This window comes from Mesoplodon bidens (assembly GCF_964165515.1).
Source record: "Mesoplodon bidens genome assembly, chromosome: 12".
Taxonomy (NCBI): Eukaryota; Metazoa; Chordata; class Mammalia; order Artiodactyla; family Ziphiidae; genus Mesoplodon; species Mesoplodon bidens.
Window position 1 is genome coordinate 30,220,787 of NC_138168.1, and position 24,544 is coordinate 30,245,330.

Sequence of the window (24,544 nt, forward strand, 5' to 3'; positions counted from 1 at the left end):
GAAACAGAATAATATTTGCCAGGATTCTCCTTGCTTTCTGATGGAAACCAGGGCAATACTCTTGCGAAAGTCCCGGCTCTGGAATCAGAACACCCTGAGCTTGAATCTAAGCTAGGACAAATATTACTTACTAAAGTAACTGCAATCAGCAACTTACCCTTGACAGCCCCATTTTTTTTTCTGTAAAATAGAGATGATAATGTTATCTATCTATTAAATGAACTCGTATGTGTAAAGCACACAGAAGAGTATCTGCACATAGTAAATTAGCAAAAACATTTAGTTACAATTATCATTGTTAGCTACAATTCCCTCTAAATTAACTAGGATGTACAAATATAAAAATTATGCAGCCGGCTTAGGGGTACAAAGAATACATGAAAGTTATTTTACGGAACATATTATGTTTTCTAAGTTATAAGAGACATAAGTAATATAACCTTATTATATTTTCAGGATATCCACAAACAGAAAAATATCTATTAATTTTGAAGGTCCCTGTGACATAGTTTTAAATAGAAAAATACTGGCCAATTATCATGACCACATAAAGCTATGTAAGAGAAAATTCAGTTTTACTATACAAAGGAAAAGGTTCACTAATTCATATGTTATTATTGTTTCAAAACAAACAGAAAATGTCCAGCTGATGTATTCCAATAACTAAAACTTTGGCCCACTTCCACAGAAATGTGGTCTACCTATAATATGGCTTATCAGAGAAATACTCCTTTTATTATTTAGTCCAGGAAAGAAATATGGCTTTGGCAGAAGCAACCTCAGAAAGTTAACAAGGGAAATTTGATGATCTTTTAATCAAAGTTTTAGTACTTATAAAAAAGAATTCTAAAAGTTTGTAAATCTATTTGCATGTGTCTTGCCTATTAGTAGACCTCTTGTTAGCAGACCCCTTAACCTCCTTTTCCTGTTATCCGCAAGGCCAGACGATATGGGTTTCAAGACAGGAGGAATCACACATCATTAAATCCTGATTAATCTCACCTCACACTGCCCAGTCTCCTCTCTTAAATCTCATAGCCCAATGTGCAACTGTTGTCTTCTATGTCAAGCATAGGGCCAATTAAATTTTAGTAACAAATATTATTATCGCCGATATTTATTGCAATATTTACTGAATCCTTAGTGAAGATATCACTGTGGGGAATCATCGATAAGTTCAATAGTGACTTTGCTTAAGATCTACTCAATTGGGCTGCTGGTACACAGCAGACTCACTTGTTCAAATAGTCATTATTACTTAATAGTCATTATTACTTAAAATCTCTGATATAGAAGAAAGTGCAAAGTGAAATTTTAATAGCACACATTACTTACGTTCACAAGTGTCCCCTTTTTGCTGGTAGCCTGCTTTGCAGATACATTTTCCAATGGGCACTAACCATTCTCCTTCTGCACTGCAGTGCATCCTGGGGGAGTTTTCCGCCTCTTCCTCTGCACTGCTGACACATGTCCCTCGGACCTCGACTAAAGAGGAAAATTCTGAACCAGTCACTGTATCTGGAAAGACAGCTAAGTTCTCAATAATGGACCAGCACTTCTTGTAGTACACTTTGACCGAAACCAAAGCTATGCAAGCCCCTACATCCTGAAAGGCAAGATAGAATCCCTTTTTGGACAAAGGTCCAATCTCTCTCACCTCAGTGTTAAGCTTCATCTTTCTTTCACCAAGGTCACCTTGGGTAAAACTTTCATCTGCAGCAATGGTGTCTATTTTTACATAGAGGTTTTCTCTTATATTCCTGCCAGTGTCGTAGTCTGTTTCATAATAGTACAAATTAAAGGTTTCCTTGCAAGTTCCCAGGACTCCAGGAAGACTGTTACAATCCCTCAGGGTGAATTTCAATTCTACAAAAATCCTTTGTGCATTGCCTTTCGAAATCCAGTTAGTCCGCAGCCAGTTGTTTTGGTTGGGCTCCATGACCTGGCACACCTGGTATGTTCGGATCGGGGTATAGTTCTCATCCAAACCACTAATTTCTTCCCACTGTAAAATTTAGAAAAGGTCATCAGTCATTCAGCAAAAAATAACATTTGGCTTTTGCAAGTGCATGAGGAATCTTTAGTGTAGCACAAATGCATATCTTTGAAAGAGCTAGGTGAATTCCTACCCTGAAGAACACTGTAACCTTTAGAACAGAGTCTCAGTTCAGCTTCATCCTGGTGCCAGAACATCATTTTTGTTGCTTGTATTGTTTATGCATACAATAAATCTTTCATTTTGCTTAGTATCTGTTTGCTAGTATATTAGTGTTGCTTTTTACATTTTTCCTTATGCCAATGTCTCCACTGAGCTTGGGATTTTTATAGACTAAAGCACATAACAAAATTACTTAAATTACCATTTAATGCATATACATACAGATACATGGCAGAATTCTTGATAACTCCGTTGACATTTTAAGTGTTGATGTTAAACTTAGAGAGTACCTAAAAACACAGGGAATAAGATGCCAAGAGTACTCTGAAATGTAAAAGCATTCCACATGTTGATATTCATAATGCGAAATCTTCTACGATCTTTGCAAAATGAGATATAAGGGAGGAGCATTTTACAGAGCTATTTATTTATTGCAGTGTTATATATAATGCTATCCATAATGCCATATAATTATAAATAAATAGTTACAAAAGTGTGATACATCTTTATAAATAAGTTGCTTTCAACAGACAATCAAATGTACATGGCAAATCAGCATGCTGGATCATATTTCAGTAATAAGCTTTCTGACAGGAAAAATATCAGATGGTTAAAAATGTCCATTCATATGCTGATATAATGTACACTACAGCAAACTCATATATTTTCACAAAAAAGGAAAATAATAAGCTTAGCCAAATTTGCAACAATTTAAAGATTAAGTCTTGTATAATCTATCTATATTGCTCATTAGTTAATAAATTCATTTCACTTAAAAGCCTAAGAGAACAGTTGTTTATGTCTTTTCTTACCATTATTACAAAATTTCCAAGTTTGTATTTATGATACTTTAATAGTGAAATTGTCACCTACTTGTATTCATTTCCCAAACAGGAAATGCCAAATATAAAATTATATTAGTATTCTAATCCAAAGTCACATAGCATGAAATATTTAAACTATCGTTTCAAGAAAAGCAGATGGGAAAATAAACGACTAAGCATGTGGTAATGAGTTTTATTTGTAAAACTCGATCAGAAAAATCAATTTACTTAAATGCTCTGTGAAATATTAATATCTAACTTTAAAAGTAGTTCTTAGAAAACTAACAAGACAGACAAATTAGTAATATACTGTAATTCAGAAATTTCTTATGATGACATATTATATATTTGCTACAATTTTATTATACAGATTATCAAAGGTCCTCAAATGCAGCAAACAACCAATTATCATGTTCAGCTTTTACTCAACACAACTGGAGTTTGTGACTAGTTGATGGAGTGCATAGTTTCCTGTTTCAGTTAGCTGCTTATAGTTTTCTTGAATGGCCCTTAGCCAAATATAACCAAATTCATCCATTTGGACAAGCAAATTTTAGTCTCTTAATTAGGTTGAAATTATTAAAATAAGTAAAACTGGTAGTAGCGTCTACCAAAAAATGAAAAGCTCCAAGGATAAATGAGCTCTTTTGAACAATTCCCTAGTTACAAGAAACGAAGGCTAAGTATTAGAAAGGAATATATCTCAAGAATTCCTTTTTCTAGTTCCAAGAACAATTATATTATTTTGTTCAATGTAGGAAAAATCAACTTTACTACCAATGAAACTCAGTTAATTTTAATGTTTAATTAAAAATTTACTCCTGCGGGGAAAATTTCAAGATAACTGTTGCATAAATAACAAAGAGTGAGACGAAATAAATGCATTTAATGTAACTTTTGTTTTATTATCTCACTTTCTAAGAGACCACAGTGATTTCTACAAACAACACCATTGGGAAAGAAGTCTTAATTCGGCTAGCATGCTTTTATAGTATGCTTATAAAGTTATTTCTAGACACTTATATCTTAATAACATTTTATTTCCAGTTAGATATTTAACCACATGTAAGCCAATCCATTTCATATATGGAATATATCGTCAGTCGTCATTTTCTAATATTATCTGTTGATTCCTAAAGATATGTAGGGTTAATGGTTAACTCAAGATACTTTGGACTGATAAAATGTCCATTTCAGTCCAAGATAACATTGACAGTCATAATTTATCATTTTATGGATTACATGGATGAAATATTACAATAATATATCAGTTTACTTCCCCTTAGAGATTAAAAACCATGCTGTATCTCTATTTGTTTTAATTGATGGATGGTGGAAAATGGGCCGCATCTTTCATTGGCAAGATATGTGCTTCATTTTTTATTGCAAATGTCTTCCTATACTGTATATTATTTTACTCATGGAAACTACTCCACTTTCAAGAAAAGTATGACACTCATACTTCAAACTCAGCATACTTTTTATATTTAATCTGTAAATATTTGTCATTTTTATAGCTTTGTCTGACCAATACAGATAGCTGCAATATGATCTTAAGCGTCTCTCAAATATTAATTTAATAAAAAACCTAAATACTTTAAACAGATTTGCATTGTTCACATTTTGCATTCTTTAACTTCTAGCTTATGACATATTGATTTTATGATGTTCTTATACTCAAAAATCTCTTTCGGACTTTCATTCTTGTCTTTGCAAAGTTTCTTACATTTTTTCTATCCTCACTTATACTTCATGCTCTTTGACTCCAGACTTTTTATTGTACCGAAGATTAACTTAAGTAACAATGGGGTACATTTACCTTTCTTGGAGCCCCCTTTCTTAGTCAGGGATGAAGTATGTGTCCTGTCTCACAACTAAAATAAGACCTGAAGACATAGACACTGAACTAAACTTAAGTAAGTAATATATCTTTTCAGATATATGAAACATAATGGTCAGAATTTTTTTTAGAATCTACTTATATTTTCATAGAATTTTATTGGATGGCTTTCACTCATTTATGGTAACAGATTTTTACTCTGATATGTGCATACTCTGCCATCACTTCTGATTAATAACAACAGATAGCACAATATAAAAATTTCAGAAAATCCAAATCATATTTTAGAGCAAATTTTATGTTAAAATATTGAGCATATTACATTTTTAGTTATCTTTTCAAGTATATATTGAATGATGCTAAAACGTTTTTCAAAAGAGGAAAACAGTTTTAAAGAACTACTGTTTTAAAGAACTACATACAACCTACTTGGTGATGATACTAAGGAAGTATAAAGCAACTAAAGAGGTTTAAGTGAGTTTGTGAAAAGCATGTTCTCTGTAATTAGTTAACAGTTATATCCTGGAACCTGAGGTATGGTCCCACTCATAATAAGAACTCATTTTTTATCCATTTTTCAATGTTCTAAATATACCTTGTCTACTCAAAGAACTCAATGCCTCACTATAAGCACAACAAAATATTGAACAAGATGTTTGAGATCAAAACAGTTTAAATATGAAGAATATGAATAATTCCACTGGGGGAGGAGGAAAAGGTTTTATTTCTTACTTAAAAAGAATAAAGGTTGATATTTTATGAGGAGAAGCCCTTACCCCATTGGGTGGAGAGGAAATCCATTCCAGCTCTGTTTGTTGTGCTTTAGAATCCAGCAGTAGTACTGAAAAAGAAAGTTGCATTTCTAAATGTCAGATGAAAAATGAAAACATGTTTGTAAAAGTTATTAAAGTCAATCTAATTTTTAAAATAATTACCATTTTATGATTTAAAATAAAGAGTTATTTACATTAATGAATGACAAAATGTATACCTACCTCTTACAAATATATTCCACTTTCTTAGAGGAAAAAAGATATTAAAACACTAGCATTACAGTTTTTAATTAAAATATTAAAATTAACTAAAAACTCAAAAGTAGCATGAAAGCAAGGGTAAAAAATTGATATATGAAGTATACTGATTCGATAGTAATAATATATTGTAAAGAATTTTGTAAACCACTGAGTGCTCTAAACTTTGTCAAATATAATAACATTAACATAATAAAGCATACTTCCCTATTACTCCTCAACCAGTCATTAATTTGTACTATTCTTCCAAAAGTACTTCCTAGTGCCTTTTGAGAATTGGAGCTTTTTTTTTTTTAAACTTTCCACACACAGTGTCTTCTCTTAAGCCAAAATGAATACAATTAAAAACTATATTAAGCAATGTTATCATGAGAAAAATAAATTTCCTATCACTTACAAGATATATTATTGGGTTAGTCAAACATTTGTTTTCAATATTTCTATTTTTTAAATTTCCCAATATTTCAAAGCAGTACATAATTCTCAAAATGGAATATTTAAACTTTGACTTGACTTTTAAAACACAGTTGTATTCTGCATTTATGCTACCATAAAGCATAATACACTTAATATTTATATAAATGTAATTAATGCTCCTGATAGTATTAATATAATGCATGCAGATATCATACATTAATATCTACTAGACTTCCAATTTAATATATTTTATTGCTTTTTAGGACGATTCCCCTCCTAAAGCATTCACTCTTTGCTCAAACCGGTTGCAGAGTTACATGAGTTTGTATTCTTTAAAAATATTTCTATGATTCTATAGCATTTTAACAAATGTATCAATTTGTCCAGAAGTAATGGTGAATACATTTTCAAGTATGTAAATACGTTTACCATCATCCTCAGCAAAATGTTAAAATTTGAACTTAAATTAAATACATGCTTAAATAAACTTTTCAATGACCAACAGAGGGAAAAAATGTGTTTTTAAAGGTAACGAAAATTTGTTATGCTAAGAAAAGAAACAGTTGATTGATTATGTGTTCAACTCCTTCAAGCTAGTCAAGGTTATTCCCTATAACTGAAAATGGATATAGAAACACTTTTTTTCCCAAAATGTTTTATACTTAAGACTCTCAGGGAGACCATGACAGCACAAACCTTGGTTACAAACACTTGACTCCCTTTCAAATAATAATTATAATTTCAAAGCCACACTTTTAAAATACCAAGTTGTACTTCGAACTAGGAACAGCCATAAATGTTTAGATTACTGAATTTGCATTAAGTAACTTTTAAAGTTTATTTTGTTTTTGTCCTCAACGTGGACAAACAACATGGATTCCAGGTACTTTCCTTTTGAGATTACTTATTATTATTATTACTTTTTTCGGTCTTCCGCAGTGACAAGAGACATGTGAATTTTAAACCCAGGAAGCTTTCTTGGTCGTTTTTGAGGGTGAATTAAACACTGTGATGATTGTTTACTCCTTTTCCGTTACCCCTCAGCACAGCCTGGGGTGGGAACCAGGGACCCCGGCGGGGCGGTGATGGCAAACAAGTTAAGAGAGAACAAATGAACAAATAAAACAAAAGGGAAACCGACCCCTGAGCGTTTAACCAGCTCGAACGATTCACCGTGTCTCCCTTCCGCTGTCCGCTCTCTGTGCCAGCCCGCAAGTGCGCGCTTTTGCCTTCCCGCTCAGAGCACCGAGCGCCAGCCTCCCTTCGCGCCCGCAGAGGCGTAGCCCGGCGGCCAACCAGGACCCAGGGCACACGGGCTGGGGTTCGGGGACTCTGCGCTCTGCCTCGCGGGCTGGAGTGGGGGATGCAGGGGGTGGGGGCAAGGGTGAGGAGAGAGATGCGGGTCGCGCCCGGCGGGGCCAGCCCGGAGCCGGGCGGGCAGCTGCTGGAGCCGGGGCGGGGCCGTCGGTGGGGCGGGGCGGGGCGGGGAGGGGGCTGCCCGACTGGCGCGCCCGCCGGCCGAAGCATCCATTACGCCTCCGCCAGACTTGGGCACTCCAGGGAGCCGGTGGCGCCCTAGCTCCAGAAGAAACTGGGAGGAGGAGAGGGGCTATCGGGAAGCGTCTCCTCAGAGGGAGCGCGGCGAAGGTATTAACGAAAGGAAAAACAGCGGCTGCACTTCGCCTCCAAACGTCAGACTGACTTACACGCGCGCTCCCAGTAGCCGGAACTGACCTCCCCAATAGAATGTGTGCGGGAAAAGGGGAGAAAGGGGGGGTGCCCCTTCTTCCTGTAACTACCCCCCATCCGCTCCGGAGAGCCAGGCACCTGTTCCAGGCGCTTCCCGGCGCTTGCCCCTGGGTGCCGCGGCGCCGTCTCGGGGCTTGCTTGCTCCCAGAACGGCAGCCCTGGGCCACCGTGGCGCGCCGGGTGCGTTGCCACCGAGAAGCGGAGCGCATTCCTCACCCCCGCCCACCTTTTAAACAGCTCACTTCTGCATGTAAAGAATTCGGCCTCCTAGAATCAGAATCCTCTCCACGTATTTCGCACCCAGAAGAGGAGCGCGGGCGAGCAAGCCATTCTGACTGCAGGAACCTCTCCCCCTAGTGATGCAGTTATTTATAGCTCAAACTCCAGCCGGGGTCTGTGCGAGCTCGCGCGCGGGGTTTCGCCCCGGCGGTGCAAACTTTTCCTCGGGTCCCGCTATTCCAGGGGCATCAATACAAGTTTCCAGGATTCAATGTCCCTAATCGCTAATGTCATGCGAGTAGAAGTGTGGGCTTTGGTGTGTATGGCTGTGTGTTTCTAGCAGATGTGGGTTCATCTGCAAACGCGAAGCCGACAGCTGGAAGTTAAGGTTTTCTCTGAATGGGTTCAGCATCAACACAGGTTGCAGATGTGGAAACTGGGGTCAGAAGGTCAGGCTGTATCAAGGAGCAGACTATGGCGTTTGGCTGTGGGAGAGGGTGTTTTGAGTGACCGAAGAGAATTTTAAAAAGCAGCACTAAATCACTAAGTTTTCAGGGATAGATGAAGCGAGTACCGGTACGTATCCACTCCCGACCACCATGACCTAAATCTGATAACAGATTTCTCCATCCTCCACACTTTAGGAACAAGTAATTATTAGTAGTCTGCTTTTAAATATCGGGAAATCAACCTTAGACTTACAGCCTGCAAGATACGGAGGAGGGCGGGTAGATTGTGACACTGCTCAGAAGCAAGACCTTTCCATTGACAGGATTTATTTTTCCCCAGCTCCAACTACAGGCACCGAAAGGTATTTTACTTTCTGTTAATGGTTCAAAGGAGAAGGGGGGGGGGATAGCTATATACAGGCGTATCAGGCTGCCCAAATGAATCCTGGCTCTAGTCAACCAGAGCTAGCCCTCGGGGTCCAGGTCTTTTTCAAGGTTAGACCACTCGTGCCCCTTAACTGCCGGACTGTGGGGCAGAGGTCTGGGGGCCTCTGGTCGCCCGGGAGGCATCTCGTAATCAGTTGCACTGCCCCAGCCCGTCCCCTGCCTCCCCGGCCCGGCCGAGCCCTCTGGGCTACCGCTGTCCCTGCGGCCGCCGGGACCCGCGCGGCGCGCGCTGAATGGAGATGTCTCAGGACCGCGGGGCGCGGAGCGCGCGCCGCCCGCTGCTTCACCTCCGCGGCGTTATTGTTCCGTGCAGGCGGCCGAACGCCAGCCGCAGGCCCGCGCCGGCTCCTCGGACGCAGTGAGCACTTCATTAGTAACCTGAGCGTTCGGAGATCACCCAAGTCACGGCGCCTCTAGAAAGGCTCCGGACTCCAGCCTCTCGCCTGCGGGCTGGTCAGGATATTAGAGGCTGCACTCCCCAGCCTCCGACCAACTCCGGCCGCAGCTTACCCCCAGGGAGACGAACGGCGAGAGGAGGAAGAGGAGAGGGCTAGAGGAAGAGATCTGACTTGCCCGGGGTCCCGGAGAATGAGCTTGCCGGCCGTTCCCACACCCCCGCCCCCCGCCCTCCGTTGCTGCTCACGCCCTCTGTACAGTCTGCGCCAGAAATCCCGCTCCCGTCGGGCGAACGGCCCCGGGCGCGGGGCTGCAAGCGTCTCGGAGCAGCCCGCTTGCCACCCTCCCGCCAGGAGCGGCCCGAACGTTGAGGGGGCGGGGAGCCGGCGGGGGAGGTTCGCCCGGCGCCGGAGGCGCGGCCGGCAACCCCGCGGACCAGCCGGCTTTTGCAGGTAGACAGCTAAATAAATGTCAGAACAAACTTTGCTTTCCCATCACCTTACCTTCCTTTGCAGCCTGCGCTTCCACGGTGTGTGCAAAGCGGAGCAGCCAGATGTAGCATAAAATAATCCATGAAGGGTGCCGAGTTTGAAAAACCATGGTGCATGAGAAGGTTTTATCTTAGGTTTCAGTTGAGTCGCAGCTTTTTAAATGCTGTTTGCTCCGGAGTATGTGGGGCTTTTTTAAAAAACAAAAATTATTGCGCTCCACACATCGATTCCCTTTCTCGATCTACGGCCGGCTGCTCCACGTTTAGCTTTTTTAAAAAAAATTTCCCCTCCTTTGGTCCGCACAGTGTTTGCTGCCTGCAAGTCTCCGACTGCAGACCGGCCGCTTGCTCCACACTCCAATAATATCAATTAGGGGGGAGGGGGGCGGGGCTCCGAGCCGAGAGCCTCTGCCACTCGGGCTGAGTGGCAGGCGCAGCCGGCCTCCCAGGCGGCGATTCCCAGGGCTTGGGGGCGGGTCCCGGCGAAACGGACGCCCCGGCCTTGGGGGCGGGTTTCGGGGCGTGGGCCAATCGGCGGCCAGCGGAGTCAGGTTGCGGGTCCCGGATTCCCTCCAGGTTTTGAGCTCCGGGCTGGCGCTGGATGCTCCGAGAAGGAGGACGTGGAGGGCAACCGAGGTGCGTGCTGCTGTGGGAGCTTTGCTTTTAGCAACCGCAGCTTTCGTGGAGCAGAATCAATCCTAAAATAACGCTCCCAATTTACAATCGTGTTTATAGCGGTGGTCCTCGCGATCTTTAGAAACAAGAGGGGATGCAAGCCATCTCTCAGCTACCAAGCACGGAGCCGGGACAGTGAAATGAGCTGTGCCTTTAAGTAAAGTGCCTTTACTTTTTTTTTTGTAGTCACAACCTCCGCGGGTCGGGTAACTTTGTTCTTTTTCTTTCTTGAAGGGTTACTACTTCTCTTTTTCTGTTACTCCAAAGGCAGTTAGCTCTAGGCACCACCCAGCACAATCCCTGGAAGAATAAAAGTAACCAAATGTATTATGTTCAAACAATGTTTCCAAGATTTTGAAACAAGCTCTGGCAAAAGAACCAGAGGAAAAGGGAGTGGAGAAAGGAAGTCTTTTGTTTTATGTGCCCTCTCACTCCCGCCCTATCATTTAACGATAGTTGGTTGGACGAAGTAGCACATTAAGAGAAACTTGTGAAGGTTCCGTATCGTTTTTCCTACATGTTTATCATTTTCTGAGATTTTCCTGGAATTGCCACACTTTGATCATTTTCCATTTCGCTGCATAAATTACATTTAATTTTAAAGAATGCTACCATGCATTGTTAATTAAAATTATATTAATATCAAGACCTCTTTCGCAAATATTGAGTACTTTTCAATAATTATTCAATAATTATCTTTCAAAGGCAAACTAAGAATAAAAAGTGTTACCAACATCGACAGTTGATTTCGTCTAACTAAAATATTGAGGACGACTGCCTAGAGGAATCCCTTTATCGTTAGGCAGTTTCTGACACTTTGCAATTCAAGATGTGGGTAGTACAATAAGAGGAAGAACTTAAAAACCTTAATTGCCAAATCATCGAATTCAAAGGTCAAGCAGAGTAACTTGATCACATGTCAAAGACGAGCTTTATTTTCTTCCTGTCCTATATTTCTTCCGTTAAAAAAAATTTGTCATTCACGATTTGCCTCTATGAGAGGCAAAAAGTTTGACTTTGCCTAAGACTCCAAACTTTTCCTATCTTTTCTATTTGGAAATGTAAATTGAGTTGTTTCTGGTATTTATAGCAAAGAGATGACAGATCCCCACATTTTAAAATTTTATCTTATGGAAAATTGTCTCTTGTAGTTTTTACTTGCCTAATGCAATTACCAAGAAGAGAGAAATGAGATTTCCTTCCCCTCTAACCTCTCTTTGGGTCTCTAGTTTATTTCTTAAATGTTACTTGTTCCTAGCCATTACCCCTATTAAACATTTTGGAAATTATATCTAAAAGCATCTTAAGTGCCCTTTAGAGGATTCATAGAAAATGTAAATTGCTTAACAGATTAACCTTGAAAATAGACAAAAAGATGTAGAGTGCACTTGTTACAGAGATCAAGCAGTATTGACACCAACAGATGCTTTAAGGAGTAAAAATTGTAAGGTGAAACATTAGAATTAAAAATATAGATCCCCACTCATAGGCAATAAAACTGTTAATCTCACATACTCTACTCACAGATATTAAACCACTTCTAATAGTTAAAATGATTCTCCAGGCTTTCAACACTTTCCCCAGGGTCTCATCCCCACTTCTTAGAATGACACCAAGGTAGCCTTTAAAGTTTAAACTATTCCTTTCATCTATTGAATGACTAATACTCAGTGATGTGAATACAAATACCTTTCCATTAAACCAGGAAACTAAAGAAGTAACATCCTTCACTCTGATGGGTGTAGGTGGTATAAGGAGTCCCCTTACTGTGTGCCCTCTCTCTATCAGACATAGGGGCATGTTCAGCTTCGCTTTTATTTTTAGAGACAAGAGGCTTCACATTAAATGCACAAGTGCCAGACTGCTGACAGTTTTTCCTGCAGAGTTGCACAGTGATACTCATTTTTAGGTTTACCAACCTTTTCTTCTTTCTTTTGGATCTAGGTATAGTGATGAAGAACTCATGGAATTTAAATAAAAAGTGAATGACCTAGTAAAGAAAAGAATGTTTATTATACTGTATTATATAGTATAATATATAAATATAATATATAAATTGGCATTAGACTGTATTTGACTAACAGCAAAGCATGTAAACCTCTTTGTACATGAAGCCACTAAAATGAAAAATAATCAGTTCACAAAACTTTCATATTTTAAAATAACTTTTAATAGGTAATTTCTTTATATCATTTTAAAAATGGTTTATTTTAGCTTCTTATCTATGATTTGTGCATATTATCTCTAAGGCAAATTTTAGAAAAGTAAATGTATGTGTGTATATAAAATGAATTAGAAATCATTTTCCTGAACAATACCAAATGGTGTATATATAACCAACATGGGTGAGCCAAAGCAGAAATTTTAAAAACTGTTTTTTCACTTTTATGTATTCATTGTGACATGCAGTTGATATAATACCCAGCTTATATTTAGGTAATTTTAAATAAATGGAAAAAAGAGACCAAAACTTTAATATTACTATCCATAGACCCTCTTTTGAAACATCTGTCATAATTGTATAGCAGAAAGATGAAAAATTCCTATTTTCAGATGCAGAGAAGACATGCCTAATATTTATGAACCATGTTATTTTTATCTATCTAATTACTAATCATCACACATAACTGTACATATATGAAAATAAATGTACAAATTCAAGACACACATTCCAAATGAGGGTATAGCTGTTATCTTCATTTAACTTGCTTCAACACTAATATTTACCTCACTGTTTATCTATGGGAGATATTTTCTGATTTTAAGAGAGAAATAGTCACTTAGGAGTAAATTCTAATGACTTTAGGGAATTACCTCCATAAATTTTCAAATAAAAGCCTTTGTGTGTGTGTGTTAAACAGGCCTTTAGAGGGTAAAGGAAGAACCTGAGACTTCAATATGTTACAAATCCAAGGCTGCCAAACTAGGTAGTTAACAATGACAACAAACTCAAAGGGCTGTCTCTGAACCTACTACTTTTGCACTTACTATCTAAATACATTCACAGGTGGTAAATATGAAAATGCAAGTTCATCACAGAAAAGGGGGTGATTTAAACTGAATTAGAAAAGGTACCATACAGAAGAAACTGATTATAAATAGAAAAGAAACATTATGTCTCAGCTAATAGATATTACAGAAAATTAGGTTTTCTATTTGTGATTTCAGTCAAAATGTAAATAGTCTTTCCGCTGTACAGGAAAATCACTTACATATTTACATTAGCGTGATTTATGTAGTGTATATAAAATATGTACTTGCAGTCCAATGTAAAAAAATGTACATAAACTAAGCTCATAAAAAACATAGTAATAATGTTACTTATTCTTCGAAATTTCAGATTCATCTAGCAGTATAGGAAGTCAGAGTTCAGAAATCAAATCATAAGTCAAGACTATATTTTGTGCCTTTGTAAAAGTTCATTCACTTTTGTATGGTCAGATAAATTGGTGATGCTCAGAAAATTAAAATTATAATCCTTTAACTGCAATTACTGAGTTAATTCCAGAGAGCTTAACAAATAAAAATACAATTTATATCAAGATTATGAGTCCAATTGAATATTGCTAAGGTGTCACTCTGAAATTTTCTGATCGCTTAAAATATTCAAAGGTGTTAAATCAAATAACTTTTATTATTTGACTATTATTAAGAGAACTACAAACATAGCATAGAAATGTGACACATTATACTCAAAATCACTTAACACATGTCCAATTGTGCTTAAGAATTTTTTTTTTTCAAATTTGATTTTGCCCAGGGAGGCTCTTCTTTTCCACTACTTATACTTCATTTTTCTATAAATCACCAGCACTGATAGGAAGAACTAGTTTAAATTATGCAAATTACTTCCACATGCTTTCACGGTTTCTCATCTTTCAATTTTTTAGCTCTTCAAACCCAGTGGATTGTCAGGTGTCAAGGAGATCTGTGATAATTCAGTGACCACCAGGGGGCATCAGGACCTCTGGGTGTCCTAGCCAACCAAGTCCACACTGAATAAAAATGAGGTAATTATGAAATTATCTCTATATATAATTATATGTATATATATTTGTATATAACTTTATATATAATAATTGGTACCTATTTGTTCCCTTGACACTTTTAAGTTTCTTATACTCTGTACCTATGCCAGCTTACTTAAAGGCCTTTGTAAAAATCTGTGAGATGTTCTATAACCTATTTCAATCTATTCAGGCCATATTTAACTGAAGAGGCTCTGAAGGCACCTTAGAAGGTGAATTATATTGCAGAAAAGCTCTCTTCAATTCTTTTAAACCAAACATCTGAGCAATTCTCAGCCTCCAGATAGATCTCAGATATTCTCTTCCTTCCTTTCCACCCACTTGACTCCCAGAATCTTTTACCCTGGAAACAGGGCCAGGCTGGGATTGAGTATTCCCTTGGACTTGACAGTTCTGAGTTTTTAAGGATCCTGTGATGTTCCTAGGACTCTCTAGCTTGAGGAACATTTTATAGACTTCTTCTCCCCCTGGTCTTCTGCCACGGTTAATACTAAAAATGAAATTCTGTCAAAATTTGCCTGGCTATTCTCAAGGAGGTCTAAGAAAAGTCTCAACAATAGTAATTTTATGCATCAAAGTAATTTAAAAATAGTGTTTCTATGTTATGGGGAAAAGAATTCATGAATAGTGTGTCCTAGGTGTAAAATATAAAGCTGTGGGTACTTTCTCCACTGACTAAGGATGGAATTCTGCACACTGCCAAAGGTGGTGCCATATACTACCCCTTAACTTGGCCCGCAGTGTGTGTTCTGTGGGGAAAGTTGGCACATTTGTATGAGACAAGGACCTTCCTGGGAGGAAAGGTATCTTAAGTCCCTAACGCAATCCCATTTGAATTTCAACAATATTAGAAGCTCTAAAATATTAGAATGGCTCTGAGAAGTAAATAAGCCTAAGTACCTCAGAGAAGTACTTATTGTGAGGGAATGAAAATTCTGGGCTTAAAATTTGCTGGGTGAACACATATGCCTGAGGCTCAGAAGCCCTCTGAACCCAGCAACGCAGGTATGGTGTTTGTACTAATTATCTAAGTGTGAACTAAAAGAGCTATACCATTATAGCTCAAATGTTGAGTGACACTACAGAACAAGGTTTCAGTGTAGCAATTCTGTGTAAAGGTAGGTTTCAAATGTTATACAGTATGGCAGTAAGGAAAATGAAGTCACTAGTGGACTAAACATATGAATCATTGGGAAGAAATCTGATCCCTTTGGACTGATTGTACTACTAGGAATTCTTAGACAATTATGGAGAAAAGAAAACCTCAAGAAGGAGGTGCTAGATTTCCCCTTAAGTTGAACTAGTCAAACTAAAAGAGACAAGTGACTATGCTTCTCCTCGATGATGTGGATCAAATAGATTACAGGTTCACAGTCTAAATAGCATAATATTTCAGAAAAAGAATACTGATAGAAACGTTGATTAAAAATAGTATTTTTGAGTATTATTAAATATTTAGAAAGGCACTGGGGGCATATTCAGATGAATAAAGGCATAGCCCAATATTCAGAAGACCTAACACCATCAGGATTCCTTTGTAACTCATGTTTCCTTTTAGAAACAGAGAAATCATATGTTCAGAGAAATAGGTAACTAGCCAGTTTTACTCAGTGTTGATTTTGGCCACTTCAGCAATGATGATATCTTCATAGTCACACTTTTGGCCATAAATTACAAGATGATTCAATGTACAATATGGATTTTATCATCTGACTTGTCCAAGGGTGTTTTCTTTTCCCCTCTCTGCTCTTAGATCAGAAAAAAAAAAAATTCATGAAAATTTATACTCCATCTCAGATTCTGTGAGGTTACTATTGTCATTGTTTGGTTTTACAGATGCATTGCTTTAGCTAAAGTTACAAAGTTAACCTGGCACATTCTCTAGTTGATTTTAGATTGATGAAATGACTGAGGTCTATCTCAGTTTAATTAAGTATTTTAATATCTGATAGTCACTCTCTCGGCAGTCTTTTATCCAGCAAGCTCTGGTGGTAAAGTGTATGAAACTAAAGAAGTGAAAAATATGACAGAAATTTGCCTCATTTAAGGATAGATGATAACCATAAAAGGCAAAACCTACTTTACCTACCTCACGAGTACAGGGAAAGGAAATTTATCCTGCATTCCAATAAAGAAGGACGAGACCCCTCATTAGAGTTCTTTCAGATCTCAACTTGGATTTAATGTTTCTATACAATCACATCTCTGTCTTTATTTTAACAGTTTATCATATATTTACATATACCTTTGAGTTAAACTTTTGAGGGAACAACAAACTTTTGAGGAACAACTACCTTCCAAGTTTGAATAAAAGTATATTATAATAACATGCATGTCCTCAGATACTTTAGGGAAACTGTCCAGTAGATCATCACATTTTAAGTGGTAGTTATGTACATTTTAGAGAATAACGGCTGTGATTCAATTGGTTATACTTGTTCCTAAGGCTACACAACAGGATGGTGAAGGATACTGAATGAAAAGGAAAAAAAAAAAAAAAAAAAGCAGTGATAAGCTTAGGATCAATGTTAGAGTTCTATGTATTCAAATATCTCAAAATACAATAAGTATGTTTTTAAAAATTGCTCTATATTTACCCCTTTAATGTCTCATTGTATTTGCCCTCTTTTTATTTTCCATCTCTTTACCTCTCTGCAACATTCTGGTTCACTAATTCTCTCCTCAACTTTGGTTAATCTGCTATCTAATCCATTCAATAGAGCTAATTTCCATAACTCTCTTTTTTTGGTTTTAGAAATTGTTTTTATCTTGTTTTGTTTTTCTAATTTTCCTGTTATTTTTTCATAGTATCTTATTCATTTAGGGTTACAATATGATCTTTTAGGTCTTTAACCAATTTACAGGAATTTCTTTTTTAGTTTTATCAAATTATTCTATTTCATGAAGGTCTTGAGGTTCTAATCCACCTATTTGTAGTATCTGCTGACTCTTGTTCATGGTGAGATCAGGGCATGTTTTGATGATAGTGGATACTTGCTGGCTTTGGAGTTTTAATGTATATATATATATATATATATATATATATATATATATATATATATATGCTTTTTTGGTCATGTTAAGGACATTTCTACCTATTGCCATTTTTTTAAGTGTTGTTTTGGTTTTTAATCAGAAAAGGCTATTGAATTTCTCAAATGCATTTTCAGGCCCTATGGAGATGGACAAATAGTGTTCTCCTTAGATATCATTTCCTTAATGTTCGTCCTGACTCAAAACTTCACTTATCAGCCTAGTTAAAACAAAATGTCGGGATTCCCTGGTGGCGCAGTGGTTGAGAGCTCGCCTGTCAATGTAGGGGACGCGGGTTCGTGTCCCGGTCCAGGAGGATCCCACATGCCACGGAGCGGCTGGACCCGTGAGCCATGGCCGCTGAGGCTGCGCGTCCAGAGCCTGTGCTCCACAACGGGAGAGGCCACAACAGTGAGAGGCCTGCGTACCACACACACAAAAAAATGTATCCCATTCCCCACCTCCACCTCTTCCTCTATTTTACTTATATCCATAGCACTTATAATCAGACACTGGCTGCCTGAATCCCAGGCTGTCTTATTCCGTTTGGGCTGCTATAACAAGTACCGTAGACTGAGTGGCATATAAACAACAGCACTTTATTTCTCACAGTTTTAGACGCTGGGAAGTCTGAGATCAAGGAGCATGCAGATTCGTTGTCTGGTGAAGGCCCACTTTCTGGTTCATAGATGACCATCTTTTCTCTGTGTTTTCACATGTCAGAAGGGGCAAGGGGGCTCTCTCAGGCTTCTTTTACAAGGACACTCATCTCATTCATAAGGGCTCTGCCTTCGTGACCTAATCACCTCCCAAAGGCCCCACCTCCTAATATCATCACCTTAGATGTTATGATTGCAAGATATGAATTTGGGGGAACATAAATATTCAGTCCCTAGCAGATACCTAGTAATTTTTCCCTTCAGGGGAGTCTCTTTCTTCCTCACCCAGAGCCCAGCCAACAAAGCCTCTTCAATGAGTAGAATGTTTTCTAGTCAACCTTCTATTAGGGGCACAATCCACCAGCAGACCTGGCTGTGTGTGTGTGTGTGTGTGTGTGCGTGTGTGTGCGTGTGTGTGTCTCCATCCCTGATCCCTGCCTTCTCTCCCATCAAAAGGCAGTGAAACTCATTTCACTCACCTGGCTCCATGAGCCAATAGCAGGACCCCGACCCTGGCAGCTGAAACCTTGGATCACAGCCTGCACCTGGGTTTCCCTTCCCTCTTCACTCCCCAGGCCTTTCCCTTCCTCTCTTCTGAGCTTGGCCAGGCCATCTCATGCCTGGGAGTTTGTAGCACAAGGGTGTTTGGACTGTCTACTCAACAGCCTGCCTGGACCAGGAGCTGTCACGTGCCTAGTGGTTGTAGTCTCCCTTGTTAACAATGAGAACATACCTAGGCCTTGAGCAAAAAATCGTCTTGGGGTTTTCTTTAATGTAGTTTTGGGTTTTTTTAATGCTTTCTGTACATAAAAAATAATTTTGGTTCTCCAGTGTTTTCTTTTAAAGTATCCTTTTAAAAATAAATTAAGTTTAAGAATTCTGGGAAGATGGCAGCTGTTGTAGAAGTAGAATTTGTGTCTTCCACAATTCCCACATAACACAGAGCGATTAAGATATTAAAACCCAAACCCACGGACAATATTTACAACGAGAGTAGATGACAAGGTATGCCCATGTTACCCCAAAATACACAGAGTGGACAACAGCCATGAGAGCTGTCCAATGTCACAAGGATGGGGAAAGTAGAAGAAAGCAACAGTGTAACTGGATGCCCGAGGGCCCTGCGCACACTCAGTACAGCAGCAGAGTGAGCCCGCCCTTGCCACGCCCCCACCCCGCCCCTGTCCCGCCCCCTTAGCAGGAGAGCTCCACGCATGCGCGGGGGGAGGTGCCAAATAAGGACCCGACGCAGAGCTGTGAGCCGGGGTCGTGGAGGAGCCGGGGTCGTGGAGGAGCCGGAGCTGTGGAGGAGCCGGGCGAGCACTTGCAGTTGAGACGCGGAGGAACTTGGCTGACTCCACCAGAGAGTGAGGTAGAAGTCTAAAGTATGAAAGTCTTTGAATTCTCACATTTGGCTGCCAGGGCTTCCTTGGTACTAGACCCCACAAAGAACATCACCTCTAAGGAGTGGAGTCAGAATTAAGTAGGATGGGAACAGTGAAGACAAAAGCCAGAGAAGCTCCAACTGAGGGCTAGAACCAGGAGAGGCAAAAAAAAAAAAAAAAAAAAAAAAAAAGAAAACAGGCACAGTTCTCTGGCACAGAACTTAAGGGGCACCAAACAACTCAGAAATCAAGATAAATGAGATTTTAATGCAATAATTTTTCAAAAAGCCAAAAATCCTTGATGAGAAAAATATCGAACTTTTAAAGGTAGACTCATTAACAGTCTGATGCTGAGCCATACTGGAACCTAGAGGCAAAAGGAGAAATCGGTAGTACTGATCCTGTCTTTATTACAGTGTTTTCAGGAGAGTGTTCCAGGAGCCCTCCTTGAGGACTCTACTAAAGAACCCGCTTCAGAAATCAAAATAACTAAAGAGACATTGCAGTAAGGATTAGTGTGAAGATTAAATAAGGGTTAAACAGAAGAGAGTATAGTAGGTAATTGATACGAATTCGGGTCCTTGGACTCTTGAATCATTTGGAGTCTGATGAGGATTTCAGGCAAGGCTTTATTGGGACTGGTGTAGCCCGAGGGAGTGAAAACAAGTAACAGGTGCCCTTGCTCGCTCTTGAAGGAGAGCAGGCTGTTTCCTTAAATGGCTTGAGGGTGTGAGTGGGTCAGGTGGGTCGGGCTGGAGGGGTGCCTTAGGTGGTCTGCCCACCCGCTTGGCGGTGCTGTCTGCAGGGGTCATGCACAGTGCCCTCCTTTGCTCCTAGCACCTCAGAAGTGGCAGTTGGTTTGTGACCTTTTTGTATCTTATTGTTTGTAATTGCCCGGCCTTCCCATGGGTGCAGTTATTTTTAGTTCCTTTGTATTCTGTTGCTCAAGGAGACCTTTGTCCAGGTGTAAGCACTCAGGTAAACGGTCCCAGCCTATCTCATAATGGCTTTATGTTTTGAGAATGCAGGCATGATACAAACAAAAAATTGGGACGGCGGAGGAGAGAATTGAAATATGGTGCGAAGTTTTAACTGTTTTCAGAAGCTGCAACTAGTTTTGATATTATATTTTTCCTAGCATATCATAGTTTATGATTTTGAGGTAGAGTTAACATAAAACATTATGTTAGTTTCAGATGTACAACATGATTCAATATTTCTATATATTGTAAAATATCACACAAAAAATTTTAGTATGTGACAGAAATACACATAATTAACGTAATTAACAGATGGAGCTTTTTAAAATGAGATAGGTGCTTTGATAGATGTATTCAGAGCAATAAGTCAGAATGGGGAGAACATCCTAGCAGTGACTGGTGTTTCAGATTGGTCTTGGGTTGTAAGGAATAGCTGGCCACATGAAGGTGATGGGGAGATGGAGATTTCAGAGAGCAGAGATAATATGTAAAGGGCATAGCAGGATATATATATGTTATATTTTACTGGAAAAACAGAAACTCCCTGGACATTTTAAACTGAAGAAATTTCATTTGAACGATCTTGAAAGTAGATCTTAATGAGGCCTAACAACAGCCTCAGGTGTGAGTTAGGAAGCAAAGCCTCTGAGTAGAGCCTTGAGATGTAGTGCAGATGAGCACCTTGATTGCTGCCTGTGGAAGACGCTGGCCCAAAGGGTCCACCTGGATTACATGAGATTCCTGACCCAGAGAAACTGGGATAACAAATGTTGGTTGTTATGTTAAGCCGCTGACTTTGGGGCTAATTTGTTATGCAATTGTACAAAACTAATACAAGGACTTTCACCAACTTTTGTAGGCATCTAATTTCCAAATTAAATTTCTTCAGTTTAAAGTGCCCAGTTTGTTTCCTCATACATCTATCAGAGCACTGAGGTATGAGGGTTCAATTGCTCCATATACTTAATATTTTTCCTAGTTTTTATTTTTGCCGTTCTGTGATGTCATATTGTGGTTTTAGTATTTATCTGATGACTAATGAACTTGAATACATCTTTGTATGTTTACTGGCCATTTGAATATCGTCATTTGTTAAGCGTCTATTAAATATTCTTGTCCTTTTTGTCTGAGTTGTCTTTTTGTTATAGATTATAGCAGTTCATATATCTAGATATGCATCCTTTGTTGGGTATACATGTCTTGTCACACTTTGTGGCTTGCCTTTTTACTCTGTTAATGAAATCTTTTGATAAAAAGAAGTTCTTGATTTTAGTATGGTACATTTTATCATGATTTTCTTCTGAGATTAGTAATATTAGTATTCTGTTCAAGAATTCTTTGCCGAATTCAAGGCCACAGAGATATTTCCTTATGTTTTCCTCTACAGTCTGTATAATTTTCCCTTTCATATTGGGATCTGTAATCCATCTAGAATTGTTTTTTTGTTTTTGGAGGCAGGTAGAGGTCAAGATGCATTTTTTTCCCATGGAGTATACAATAGGCCTAGCATCATTTCTTGGAAAGACCTACTTTTCTGCATTGTAGTACAATAGAGCTTTGATCGTAATCTGGTGGATGACTATATGTGTGAAAGATTCTACTAAGGTTTTGTGAAATTCTATTGTCAAAGAAACCATGTTAGTCAGAAATCTGAATAAATATTTACATATTTATTTCTGAGTAGAGGGGAAATGTGCTATTTAAAATGCTGTGCCATCACATGGCTTCACAAAGATCTCATTTTTGTTGATAGGACTTCAAAAACCTTTCTCTATACTTTGAGACAATATCTAGTTATTGTCCATTTGAAGTTTACCCTGATCTTTGGAAAATAGATTGCTTACTTAAGGCAAGCCCACAGATGTTTCATCTGCCTTAATTCTTCCTGTTTCACTGGACAGGAAGTAGCATGCAGTGCCACAAGTGATGTTATTAATTATGGCAAAATAAAGAAGCTTTAAAGGCATGTCCATTTTTTTTCTGAGAGCGAGAAAAGGACCCGGAGCCATGCATTCCTGCTGCTTCCTGTTCTTCCCCTTCCTGCTTTATCCCCCCTGGGACATAACACAGGCTGAGAGTGATTATAAATAAAGTGATTATAGGAACTTAGAACTTCAGGTATAAAATACAGCATTTAAGTTTAAAATATATCACCTGCCCCCTATCATTTGGATGATTCTGTTAACCTGGGCTCTCTACTTGAATTGCTCATACCCTCAGTTCATTCTCAACCATCCGCTAGAGTGATCCTTTTACAACCTGTATCAGAACACATCACTCCTCCACTGGAAACTCTCTAGTGGCTCCCATCTCACTTTGTGATGAGAGTCAAGCTCATTAACGACCCAAGCAATCTCAGCAGACTATGACCCCTGTGACTGCCACTCTCTTGCCTCTTTTCCCCTTTCTTACTTTTTTCCATCACACGGATTTCTTGCTCTTCTAACAGGCCAGGCAAGCTTCTGCATCAAGGCATTCACATTCCCTCTGCCTGAAATGTAACTCCTCTAAACATTTATATCTATGTTTCCTTCACCTCCTTTAGGTTTACTCATGTCTCTTCTCACAAAGCTTTTCCTTGGACTTCTCTATGCCCATTTTTCTTTTTCTACAGATCTTGTCATCACTCAATATATCATGTCTTTACTTACCTTATTTATTATCTTTCTTTCCAAACTCGAATGTAAGACCCCTGAAGGTGGGGAGTATTTTCTTTCGATGGTGCCTTGAACAGTGCTTACATACATACTAGGTACTTGATAGTTGAATACGTGAATGAATAGTTTTCAGTTAGCTCGACCATGTGTTTTATAATCAGCTCTGTAAAGTTATTTCTAGAAAAATGTTCTACAAGGATATTTCTTGTAGTCTAGAGTTTCTGGAGGTGAGATTTTTGGCAGTGCCATTAATGATAACAATTCAGATCTTTGAAAAGCATTAGAGTAGCTAATATATAAAATTCAAAAGAGGGAACAATATGTCAGAGGATGTTTATTCATTTTTAAAGACAGCTATACATAATAAAATATCGCAGATAATTATTGGGGAAATAAACCAGAATTAAGCAGGATATGTTCTCATTACACATGCTTAGTTAATTAAAAAAAATCATCTCTGAGATTAAGATGGATAGCTCACCCTCGCTCCAGTTTATCTACTTAGAAACAAAATGTGCTAACAAATGTCTAGATCTAAGGGCATGAAAAAATGTTACTCTCTAAAACCCGTTTCTTAAAAGTAAACCATGTGAAAGTCCTAAAGCGGGGACTTTATATGATGCCTAGAAGTATCTTGAAATTATATGTAAATTGTCTGTGAATGTGTATTTTCTGGGTGAAGTTTCCCAAATCGAATTGTTGAAGGAATCCAAGCGGCAAAAATTCAGAACCCAGCTTTAGATCAGTGATTCTCATACCTGGCAACACATTAAAATCATCCAAGAAGCTTTCTAAAATGGTCAACCCCAGGTTTTCATTATTAGCAATTTGATTTATATAGATCAATCTGGGATGGGGTACTAGGTTTTTTTCTTTTTTCTGAGCTCTTTGAGTGATTCTACTGTATACTTAGAGTTGAGAATAATTGCTGTAGAGCACCGCTGTTCAAAAGACATATAAAGTAAGCCATAACTTAAAATTTATAGTAGCCACACTAAAAATATTAAAGAGAAATAGGTGAGGGAAGATGTTGGTCAAAGAGTAGAAATTTCCAGTTATAAGATCAATATGTTGTGGAGATCTAATGTACAGGATGGTGACCATAGT

At 38.7% G+C, this 24,544-nt stretch overlaps 1 protein-coding gene and 1 long non-coding RNA gene across 5 annotated transcripts in view; one reads left to right on the plus strand and one right to left on the minus strand.

The window, feature by feature from the left end:
- EPHA7 (EPH receptor A7) overlaps window positions 1–10,349 on the minus strand; it is a 165,816-nt gene extending 155,467 nt beyond the window's left edge. For all 4 annotated transcript variants that reach the window (XM_081251359.1, XM_081251358.1, XM_081251357.1 and 1 more), the window contains exons 1-3: window positions 10,034–10,349; window positions 5,599–5,663; window positions 1,336–2,005 (exon numbers count right to left, since the gene is read on the minus strand). In XM_081251359.1, coding sequence (XP_081107485.1) covers window positions 1,336–2,005; window positions 5,599–5,663; window positions 10,034–10,130 — 832 coding nt within the window. In that variant the 5' untranslated portion in view covers window positions 10,131–10,349. The remainder of the gene's footprint in view (window positions 1–1,335; window positions 2,006–5,598; window positions 5,664–10,033) is intronic.
- Window positions 10,350–10,557: 208 nt separating this feature from the next.
- LOC308626391 overlaps window positions 10,558–24,544 on the plus strand; it is a 63,674-nt gene continuing 49,687 nt past the window's right edge. Inside the window, exons 1-2 of the long non-coding RNA XR_014017238.1 lie at window positions 10,558–10,656; window positions 14,586–14,705. This is a non-coding gene — a long non-coding RNA (uncharacterized lncRNA). The remainder of the gene's footprint in view (window positions 10,657–14,585; window positions 14,706–24,544) is intronic.